The following is an 11,018-nucleotide window of genomic DNA, read 5'->3' as shown; positions in this document are numbered from 1 at the left end:
AAGGAAGAAACCACTCATGAACCACTACTGAGTGCAACTGAAGCTTCTGCAGAGAATTCGAACTTGACTACAGAAGTTCAAGAGTTTTCAGCTGCAGTTACCGAAGAATCAAAGGAAGAAACCACTGCACTTCCTCAGACGGATGCGTCTAATGAGGGAACAAACGCAGTAACAGAGGAATGGAAGGAAGAAACCACTCATGAACCACTACTGAGTACAACTGAAGCTTCTGCAGAGAATCCGAACTTGACTACAGAAGTTCAAAAGTTTTCAACTGCAGTTACTGAAGAATCAAAGGAAGAAACCACTGCGTCTATTCAGCCGGAAGTGTTTTCTGAGGTGGTTTGGGCGACTACAAATGCAGCCAATGAAACCACTGCAGTAACAGAAGAATGGAAAGAAGAAACCACTCAACAACTACTAAATGCAACTGAGTTTTCAACGACAACAGACGAAGAGACTGAAGAACCAAATGTAGGCACTACTAGATCAAGTGAAGCACATACTGGAACTTCCACTTGGAATCAGCCATCTACTGAAGCTGAAGCTTCTTTGGTGACAACAGAACGGGCCCCATCCAGTGCGTCTGGTGAAGCTGCGATGTTTACCATTGAGCCAGCTTCAACTGCAGTTGATGCTGAAGCTGCCACAACCGAAATCGTTTCACCTACAACGACTGCATGAGTTTACCGAGCTTAAAACCGTGTTTCATTCCTAGTCTTTCGTAAAAAATATATTTTTTTATTGCGCAGTTTTTGTGTTGAATGGACATAGAAAGAGAGCATGAATCTACCCATCCACTCCATCAACGTCATTTTGAGAGGCGGCAAAATCTGTTTTGTTCACGTCAAATTAATGACACCTGTCATTTTTTTTCATGAACATGTCCCGTCCATATGGATTTTTTGACAGGAGCAGGAGGAATGAATAGATTGTCTTTTGAATTTTCCCTTAAACAGAGCAATCGATTAAAAAAGGTTAGACAATTTTCTGAACCACCTAAAAGGAAGAGTTTTCGCACAAATGGCATTAACGTCATTTTGGAAGAAACGTAAATATTTTTGGATATAAAAAAACAATTTTATATTTTTTTCTCCTAAACGGTGTATCCAAGCAGAAAAACGCCTTCTACATATAATGTCGGGCATCTCAAAAGGAATAAGCGAAGACTTAAAAAAAATCTCTACAGCAGCAATTTTTGTCAAAAATCCACAAACCGTTCACGGTTATTTTCCTCTCACCCGACGTCATTTTGAGGGGCGAAAAAACCTGTTTTGCTCGCGCCAAATTAATGACACCTGTCATTTTTTCCATAAACGTGTTCTGTCCATATGGATTTTTGACAGGAGCAGGAGGAAAGAATAGATTTCTTCTTGAATTTTCCCCTATAGGGAGCAATCGAGCTAAAAAGATTATAAAATTTTGTGAACCACCTAAAAGGAAGAGTTTTCGCACAAATGGCATTAACGTCATTTTGGAAGAAACGTAAATATTTTTGGATATAAAAAAACAATTTTATTTTTTTTTCTCCTAAACGGTGCATCCCATCAGAAAAACGCATTTTTCATACAATGTCAGGCATCTCAAAAGGAATAAGCGAAGATGTAAAAAAAATCTCTACCGCAGCAATTTTTGCCAAAAATCCACTAACGGTTCTCGGTCATTTTCCACTCAACCGACGTCATTTTGAGAGGCGGAAAAACCTGTTTTGCTTGCGCCAAATTAATGACACCTGTCATTTTTCCCATAAACATTTCCCGTAAATATGGAGTTTTTGACAGGAGCTGGAAAGAATATATTTTCTCTTGAATTTTCCCTTAAACAGAGCAATCGATTAAAAAAGGTTATAAAATTTTATGAACCACCTAAAAGGAAGAGTTTTCGCACAAATGGCATTAACGGCATTTTGAAAAAACGTAAATATTTTTTTATATAAAAAAACAATTTTATATTATTTTCTCCTAAACGGTTCATCCAATCAGAAAAATGCATTCTTCATAAAATGTCGGGCATCTCAAAAAGAATTAAGTGAAGATTTTAAAAAATCTCCACAGCAGCAATTTTTGACAAAAATTTACAAACGGTTCTCGGTAATTTTCCACTCAACCAACGTCATTTTGAGAAGCGGTAAAACCTTTTTTGTTTGCGACAAATTAATGACACCTGTCATTTTTCCCATAAACGTGTTCTGTCCATATCGATTTTTTGACAGTAGCTGGAAAGAGAAAAGATTTTCCCTTGAATTTTCCCCCAAACAAATCGATTAAAAAAGGTTGTAAAATTTTCTGAACCACCTGAAAGGAAGAGTTTTTGCACAAATGGCATTAACGTCATTTTGGAAAAAACGCAAATATTTTTGGATATAAAAAAAACAATTTTATATTATTTTCTCCTAAACAGTGCATCCAATCAGAAAAACGCCTTTTTCATACAATCTCGGGAATCTCAAAAGGAATAAGCGAAGATAAAAAAAAAATCTCTACAGCAGCAATTTTTGCCAAAAATTTACAAACGGTTCTCGGAAATTTTCCACTCAACCAACGTCATTTTGAGAAGCGGTAAAACCTGTTTTGTTTGCGACAAATTAATGACACCTGTCATTTTTCCCATAAACGTGTTCTGTCCATATCGATTTTTTGACAGTAGCTGGAAAGAGAAAAGATTTTCCCTTGAATTTTCCCCCAAACAAATCGATTAAAAAAGGTTGTAAAATTTTCTGAACCACCTGAAAGGAAGAGTTTTTGCACAAATGGCATTAACGTCATTTTGGAAAAAACGCAAATATTTTTGGATATAAAAAAAACAATTTTATATTATTTTCTCCTAAACGGTGCATCCAATCAGAAAAACGCCTTTTTCATACAATCTCGGGAATCTCAAAAGGAATAAGCGAAGATTAAAAAAAAATCTCTACAGCAGCAATTTTTGCCAAAAATCCACAAACGGTTCTCGGTAATTTTCCACTCAACCAACGTCATTTTGAGAGGCGGAAAAACCTGTTTTAGTTGCGCCAAATTAATGACACCTGTCATTTTTTCCAYAAACGTGTTCTGTCCATATGGATTTTTTGACAGGAGCAGGAGGAACGAATAGATTTCTTCKTGAATTTTCCCCTATAGGGAGCAATCGATCAAAAAAGATTATAAAATTTTCTGAACCACCTAAAAGGAAGAGTTTTAGCACAAATGGCATTAACGTCATTTTGAAAAAAAAATAAATATTTTTGGATATAAAAAACAATTTTACATTTTTTCCTCCTAAAGGGTGCATCCAGTCAGAAAGACGCATTCTTCATACAATGTCGGGCATCTCAAAAGGAATAAGCGAAGATGTAAAAAAAATCTCTACAGAAGCGATTTTTGCCAAAAATCCACTAACGGTTCTCGGTCATTTTCCACTCAACTGACGTCATTTTGAGAGGCGGAAAAACCTGTTTTACTTGCGCCAAATTAATGACACCTGTCATTTTTTCCATAAACATTTCCCGTAAATATGGAGTTTTTGACAGGAGCTGGAAAGAATATATTTTCTCTTGAATTTTCCCCTAAACAGAGCAATCGATTAAAAAATATTATAAAATTTTCTGAACCACCTAAAAGGAAGAGTTTTTGCACAAATGGCATTAACGTCATTTGGAAAAAAAGTAAATATTTTTGGATATAAAAAACAATTTTATATTTTTTCTCCTAAACGGTGYATYCAATCAGAAAAACGCATTCTTCATAAAATATCGGGCGTCTCAAAAGCAATTAAGAACAGATTAAAAAAAAAATCTCTGCAACAGCAATTTTTGCGAAAAATCCACAAACAGTTCTCAGTAGTTTTCCTGGCTTAAGCGATGTTGTTTAGCAGCAATTCCCCAAAACTTTCCGATATTTTGAAACTTTAATCCTCAGAAGCACTATTTACACCATCTGGAATGTTGGAGGTCTGGTGACGTGGCCCAGACCCGCGTTTAATGTGGGGAATTAAACGATTAAATTTACAACTGCAGAATTTATTATGATTCAATCACTTTAATATTTATTGCCCTCATCGCAATTGTCAATTCACACCATAAAATCAGTTTCCACCAAACCGGGTATAAAAGGGAAACTTGCTCATTTCTCGCCTCAAACCGGTGAGATGATGATGACAATGAAGATTTTCTGTGTGTTGGCCTTTGTCGCTACCAGTGCATTCGCTTGGAGTAAGTGGCTGCAACCGGTAGAAAGACCAGTGAATTCTGACAGTTGGGGAATTTTCAGAAGAACCTGCACAAGCCAATGGGGGCTGGAAAGAGCCAAGTCGGCCAGCTATTGGCCGCTACTCCAGTGTGGACTGTTCCATTCCGGCCAATCAGGTGATTCTGCATCCCCACCCCACCAGTTGCACCAAGTATTTGCAGTGCAACCATGGCAGCCCCCTTGAGCGCCCCTGTGCCCCCGGCACTGAGTTCAGCCCCTCTATTGGAGTGTGTGTCCATCCATGGCAATCTGACTGCACCGCTGGACAAGAAGTAGAAGAAGAGGTATTTATTTCTGGTTTTTCCAGATGCTTTTTTTTATTAGTTTTCTGTCTTCTATTGCTGAAAATTTCACGCTTTAATTTTTTTCGCCAAAACTCAGCTTCCAGTCGAAAAACGTTCAGTGGAAGTCGCCCACATTTTGAAAAAAAATCACTTTTTCTCTAAAACGACGCATTGACGAGCAAAAAAAACGAAAGTTTCGAAAATCGGCCATCTTCAGGTCATAGCCCACCCGTTTTCCGCTCACATCGGATTACGATGTTACGCAAAAGAACCGAAAACTAATCCCCTTATCGAAATCCCCCAATATATCGGATGGTGGCAATTTGCATGTCCAGATGGTGAGCCGCGATAACGTTTTTATGGACTTATATTTTTATCACCGAAATTCGATCAAAACGGATCATCATTGTCGCATATAAATTAAGCGGGTTCAAGGGATTTACTGATTAAATTCTGCAAATTTGCGTGTTTTCAGGATGTGGTCGAAGTGCCCGAAGACTCTGTGGAAGATGTGACCGAGGCCGATGACGTGGAAGATGCCACTGAGTTGCCGGAAGCCCTCGAGGCTCCACTTCTGAGTAAATAAAAACAGTTCCTAAAAAGTCGACTGCTTAAAAAAATTGGGTGTTTTTGTCCCATTTAGAGCCCATCGGAGGTCGAGAAAGACGCGCCTTCAGCCTCTGCGCCCAAAATCCGTCCAGGTAATCCCAGATATTCCCCCAAAAAGTCTCTTTGGCAACGGTGCGCTTTCAGGGTGTTCATAGCGGCTGATCCTACCGACTGCGCCAGCTATGTGATTTGCGCCGTTGGCTTTCCGGTGCTAAAGTCCTGCGCTAGAGGGCAGCACTTTGAAGGCGCCAGCCTTCAATGCGAAGCAGGCGCATGCCAATCTTAAGCATTTGAGCCGAACATTCACGGATACGATTAAAGTGTAACTGCTTAAATAAATTGAAAAAAATGCTACTTCAATGAGTTCCTATATTATCAAATGAAAATTAGGCACAATGTGAGCCGTCAACGGTGCAGGTGGAGATGCTGGGGTTGAAGTATTCGCCGTCTGAGCAGCTTCTGAGCACCGCTTGGCCAAAGTTGCAGATCACGTAGGTTGTGCAATCAGCCGGGTATTCAGCCAGGAAGAAACTGCAAGCGAATTCCCATAATCTCCTACTCTGAACTCCTCTGAACTCATACCTGTCTGCTCTGGATTGGCAGGTCACTTCAGGCGAAATCGCCTCAGGCTCGCCCTCCTCTGAAGCAGCTTCGTCTTCAGCTGGTTCCACCTCTTCTGAGCTTGGCTGCGCTGCTTCTTCGGATTCTGCCTCTGAAGCGCCTTTTATCCCATTTCCTTCCTCCACCTCTTCGTCCTCAAGTGACCCTTGCGGCGTTGTTTCCTCGACTTCCTCCTCTGCAAATTCCCCATTAAAGCCACTGGTGAAGAAGAGACACACGCCGTACCTTCCTCCAGTTCAGCTTCTGGTGCTTCTGGTTCTTCTGGTTCTTCTGAATCTTCTTCATCTTCTACTGAGTCCTCAGCAGTGCAGTCCGACTGCCATGGATGGACGCACACACCAATAGAAGGGCTGAACTCGGTGCCGGGGGCACATGGGCGCTCCAGTGGCGTGCCATGGTTGCATTGCAGATAATGCGAGCAGCTGGTAGGGTGAGGGTGTAAAATGACCTGATTGGTCGGATTGGAGCAGTCGACGCTCTTGTAGAGACTGGCTGATGCTGGATTTGTAGGGAAAAACTCAATTTGAACCCCCTCTTAAGGCATTAGTGGCTTACGAGCGCCATTGGCAGCAACGATCAGGAAAAATCCCAATGCGGCAACACTGGAAAACGTCATTTTTTCTGGGCTCAATTAACCGGAGCTGGAGAATGTTCGATCAACTGGACCCAAAAGTTCGGAAAATTAGGTTTATATCGACCAATGGTAATCGATAATGAGACGACAGGCGCTAAATCTTTAATGAGTTTTTAATCCACGCGTTACTGATACAGAGCAAAGAGTTCTTAGTAACTTTAAACCAATTAATCGATCAAATCGAGCAATCACGTGTGTGTTTTCGTGTGGAAAACCCCAGAACACGCAAATTCACAAAATTTTTCGGTTTTTTCAGCCATTTAAGGTTGGATTTTTTTGGGGACACCCTATAAATATTAGTTCTCAAGCGGGTAACAAATTGATTGAGCGAGTAAAATAGATGGCGACAGCAACAGACTCTCACCGCGGTTGTGAAGTGCAGGATTTTGAACATTGTTAGTTTTCCTTGATGTTCAATGTTGAATTTTGGTTGAAATTTCACAATTCTTTCGGGGCTTTGTCTCTCAAATTCAACGTACTCCATATTAGTAGCTCGGGAATTTTTAGAAGAGCGCATTTTTGACTGGAGACTCATTTTCAGACTCGTATTTAAACAGCAGTAAAAAATCAGGGTCCAGTGCGATTCCTATGCAAATCTCCCAGTTTCGAGATTCGATTGTCTTCTATATCTTACTAAAGTATTAACTTCGTACATACACCAGATCAGTAGTAAAAATTTTTTTAAAGTGAGCGCGCTTTTGAATAGATTTTTCATTTTTAGACTCGCGTTGAAACAACCGAGAAAAATCAGCATATAATGTTAGTCAGATAAAAATCTCCCAATTTTGAGATGTAATTATTTACTATATTTTGCGAAAATGTTAACTTCGTACTTGGCCCATATCAGTAATAGTGATTATTTTATGTGAGCGCGCTTTTGGCCGCAAACGCTAATTTATACGCCCGCGTTTAAACAGCAAGAAAAAATTTACGTCTAGCGCAATTTCAATGGGAATTTTTCAGTTCTGAGCTTCAACTATTTGCTATGCCTTGCAAAATATTCAAGTTCAAACTTGATTTAGATGACTAGTTATGAATTTTTCGACGAAAGCCTAGAAACGTTAATGCTTAAACGCGCGTTTAAATAGCAGAAAAACCATCAGGATCTAATGCGATTTCGGTGCAAATTTGTTCATTATTAGACTGAAATGTTTGATTTATCTTGCGAAACTTTCAAGTTCGTACTTGCCCCAGATTAGTAGATACGATTTTTAAAGTGACCGCGCTTTTGAATAATTTTTTCCATTTTTAGACTCGCGTTGAAACAGCAGAGAAAAATCAGCATCTAGTGCGATTCAGATGAAAATCTCCCAATTTTGAGATTCAATTATTTTCTATATTTTGCGAAACTCTTAACTTCGTACTTGGCCCATATTAGGAATACTGATTTTTTTTATGTGAGTGCGCTTTTGGTCGCAAACGCTAATTTATACGCCCGCGTTTAAACAGCAAGAAAAAAATTACGTCTAGCGAAATTTCAATGGAAGTTTTTCAATTCTGAGACTCAACTGTTTGCTATATTTTGCAAAATCTTCAAGTTCAAACTTGATCTAGATGACTAGTTATGTATTTTTTGACGAAAGCCTAGAAACGTTAATGTTTAGACCCGCGTTTAAATAGCAGAAAAACCATCAGGATCCAATGCGATTTCGATGCAAATTTGCTCATTATTTGATTCAAATATTTGACTAATCTTGCGAAACTTTCAAGTTCGTACTTGCCCCAGATTAGTAGGTACGATTTTTAAAGTGAGCGCGCTTTTGAATAATTTTTTCCATTTTTAGAGTCGCGTTGAAATAGCAGAGAAAAATCAGCATCTAGTGCGATTCCGATGCAAATCTCCCAATTTTGAGATTCGATTGTCTTTTATACCTTGCTAAAGTTTTAACTTCGTACATACCCCAGATCAGTAGTAAAGATTTTTTTAAAGTGAGCTCGCTTTTGAATGGTTTTTTTCATTTTTAGACTCGCGTTGAAACAGCTGAGAAAAATCAGTATCTAGTGCGATTCAGATGAAAATCTCCCAATTTTGAGATGCAATTATTTACTATATTTTGCAAAAGTGTTAACGTCGTACTTCGCCCATATCAGTAATACTGATTTTTTTTATGTAAGCGCGCTTTTTGCCGCAAACGCTAATTTCTACGCCCGCGTTTAAACAGCAAGAAAACATTTCCTTCTAGAGCAATTTCAAAGACAATTTTTCAATTCTGAGATTCAACTGTTTGCTATATTTTTCAAAATCTTCAAGTTCAAACTTGATGTAGATGACTAGTTATGAATTTTTCGAAGAAAGCCTAGAAACGTTAATGTTTAGACGCGCGTTTAAATAGCTGAAAAACAATCAGGATCTAATGCGATTTAGATGCAAATTTGTTCATTATTAGATTCAAATGTTTGATTTATCTTGGGAAACTTTCAAGTTCATACTTGCTCTACATTAGTAGGCACGATTTTTAAAGTGCGCTCGCTTTTGAATTATTTTTTTCATTTTTAGACTCGCGTTGAAACAGCAGGAAAAAATCAGCATCTAGTGCGATACCGATGCAAATCTCCCAAGAGAGACTCAATTGTGTTCTATATCTTGCAAAACTTTGAACTTCGTTCACGCCCAAGATCAGAAACACCGATTTTTTTTAAGTCTGCGCGCTTTTGCCCGCAAACGATTTATACATCCACGTTTAAATAGCAAGAAAAAATTAACCTCTAGCTGAATTTCAATGGGAATTTGCCAGTTCTAAGACTCAAGTGTCTGCTTTATTTTTCGAAACTTTCAAGTGCGTACGTGCTCCAGATTAGTAGTTACGATTTTTTAAAGGAGAGCGCGCTTTTGGATAAAATCGCGTATTTGAGGCCGGCGTTTAAACAGCTGTATTTTTGCTCACTCTCTATTTTTTTCCTAATAAAATATACTATAATCCCCAACATTTTTCTAGATCAAAAGAGGAACCATAATATGTATATATATATTTGTCGCCCAAACGCAGAGGTAAAACTGCTTCGAAAAGAGGCAACTTTAGATAGAACATGAGCCAATTTTAGGAAGCACCCAAACTTTAAAAAATCATATCTTCTAAACGGTTGAAAATTTCCGATCTGTCGTAAGGACCATTTTGATAGAGCGTATGGAGATATTATTCCCGATTTTGTTTTAACTTGCAAAAAAAATTCCAAATGTTAGTAAAATCCTTAAAAATCGATCAACACCAGGCTCAGGCCCCCCAATCAGATGGAAATTCCACGCCTAATCTGACCAATAATCCATTTGCTAACAACAAATTATTGCACAGAATCCTCCAAAGTTTGTGTTGTTTTAAGCTTCTAAAATGCAGCTTTTTCGGAAGTTAAATCATTCATAAATCGATTATCAGAAAAACAGGTAGATTTTGTTCATCTTCTAGCTAATGCGGACATGGAAATTTGTTGCTTTTAATAACAACAACAATAATTACAGCTTGAAACAATCGGCCGGTTTAGTCACAATCAACTCATGTTATTAGAATTTGAAGTCGTGATTGTTCGTACATGGAATATTCACGATTCATATCGCTAAACTGGTTTTGCGATCCTTCATGAAGAGAAGCATTTACCATCGAGGATTGAAACATGCGATAAAAAATTGTTTTTAACTTAAATGCGGTTTTGGACTTTTTACTGTGAGTTTCTGCCAACCTGTGCTCAAAGTTGCTTGGGACTGTTAAAGGCCCTTGCCAAATTTCCAACAAATCCCCAAAAACAGGCACAAATTAGAGAAAATCTCATAGTTTTCTATGTCGTCGATGGTCGATTCTCGCAACCACTTCCATTGTCCGGTCAATCAAAATTCTCTTTGAGGATCTTCCAAACATGCGGCGGATCTTAATAAAGTCGAACCCAACTCTAATTTTTTGCCTATTTAGCGAACTCAGGCCGTGGGTGTTGGTTCTGATTGCGATTAATCGTCGAATAGGAAGTGAGCGAACTGAAAAAATGTGCCGATTGATTAGTAGCTAATTTGCGAAAAGTGCATTATTCGTCAACAAACGCCGTGCTTTGTTTATGGGACTGAGAATCAAGTGCCGCAAGTACATGGTGACGCTTCAGTGGATTTTTTCTTGCACTATGATCGCCGTTGGTCTCATTTTTGTGCTGGCGCTGGCAACGTTGGGAAATTGCCAAAACGAACGTAAATATTCAAGCATTTTTCTCTTAGTTAGGGCAATTTTGGAACGTTTGGCAACATTGCTCAAACTGCAATCTCCCAAAAAGGTCTCTAACTAGACACGAATGTTCAATAATTTTGCAGAATTAACCCTGGAAGAGTGTTTCGACAAATACGAACGCGGCATCTATCCGCATCCAGACGACTGCACCAAATTCCTCTCATGCGCCACCACTGATCCTCTCGACTGTCCAGCCGGGCTGCACTTTAACCCCGGCGAGTTCGTCTGTGATTGGCCAGCGAATGCTGGCTGCATGAAAGTGACCACGCCCACTCCCGATCAAACTGACAGCCCCACTCCGGAGTCACTGGCATCTGAACCCGAAGCTCAGAAGACTGCGACGTCTGAATCTCCTGATCAGTCGCCAACGACTCCCACTCCCCAATTATCAACTAGTGAAGAAGCAGAGCCAAAGGGCGCGACCACGGAAGAACCTTCTGAG

At 39.2% G+C, this 11,018-nt stretch overlaps 3 protein-coding genes across 3 annotated transcripts; 2 read left to right on the top strand and 1 right to left on the bottom strand.

Annotated features, from left to right (window-relative positions):
- The first annotated feature begins 3,991 nt into the window (after positions 1–3,991).
- On the top strand, positions 3,992–5,473 carry LOC109534850 (peritrophin-1). The gene is made up of 5 exons (XM_019900628.2): positions 3,992–4,189; positions 4,248–4,510; positions 4,986–5,088; positions 5,154–5,211; positions 5,264–5,473. Exons 1-5 carry the CDS (start codon positions 4,126–4,128, stop codon positions 5,403–5,405), a joined length of 630 nt encoding a protein of 209 aa, XP_019756187.1. The 5' UTR covers positions 3,992–4,125; the 3' UTR covers positions 5,406–5,473.
- Positions 5,469–6,613, bottom strand: LOC109534849 (DEAD-box ATP-dependent RNA helicase 28). Its single transcript, XM_019900627.2, has 4 exons — positions 6,296–6,613; positions 5,966–6,238; positions 5,702–5,915; positions 5,469–5,650 (listed from the first exon to the last, which is right to left on the bottom strand). Exons 1-4 carry the CDS (start codon positions 6,354–6,356, stop codon positions 5,506–5,508), a joined length of 693 nt encoding a protein of 230 aa, XP_019756186.2. The 5' UTR covers positions 6,357–6,613; the 3' UTR covers positions 5,469–5,505.
- A 3,483-nt stretch (positions 6,614–10,096) lies between these two features.
- LOC125502770 (putative uncharacterized protein DDB_G0290521) lies at positions 10,097–11,018 on the top strand (the record flags this gene model as incomplete). The annotated part of the gene is given in 2 exon segments (XM_048661994.1): positions 10,097–10,539; positions 10,660–11,018. Coding segments are annotated over 2 exon segments (486 nt in total), but the record flags the coding sequence as incomplete, so codon positions are not given.

This window comes from Dendroctonus ponderosae, unplaced genomic scaffold (genome assembly GCF_020466585.1).
Source record: "Dendroctonus ponderosae isolate FM_Combo_2020 unplaced genomic scaffold, Dpon_F_20191213v2 Dpon_F_20191213_10, whole genome shotgun sequence".
Taxonomy (NCBI): domain Eukaryota; kingdom Metazoa; phylum Arthropoda; class Insecta; order Coleoptera; family Curculionidae; genus Dendroctonus; species Dendroctonus ponderosae.
The sequence above is the reverse complement of the archived record's forward strand: the minus strand, read 5'-3'. Positions and strand labels throughout refer to the sequence as shown.

Coding starts and splice junctions, on each gene's coding strand:
- LOC109534850 (XM_019900628.2), top strand. CDS start 4,126: ATGATGATGACAATGAAGATTTTCTGTGTGTTGGCCTTTGTCGCTACC. Junction 5,089..5,153: donor CCTCGAGGCTCCACTTCTGA/GTAAATAAAAAC, acceptor TGTCCCATTTAG/AGCCCATCGGAGGTCGAGAA. Junction 5,212..5,263: donor TGCGCCCAAAATCCGTCCAG/GTAATCCCAGAT, acceptor GTGCGCTTTCAG/GGTGTTCATAGCGGCTGATC.
- LOC109534849 (XM_019900627.2), bottom strand. CDS start 6,356: ATGACGTTTTCCAGTGTTGCCGCATTGGGATTTTTCCTGATCGTTGCT. Junction 5,916..5,965: donor AGAAGCTGAACTGGAGGAAG/GTACGGCGTGTG, acceptor GGGAATTTGCAG/AGGAGGAAGTCGAGGAAACA. Junction 5,651..5,701: donor TGCCAATCCAGAGCAGACAG/GTATGAGTTCAG, acceptor ATTCGCTTGCAG/TTTCTTCCTGGCTGAATACC.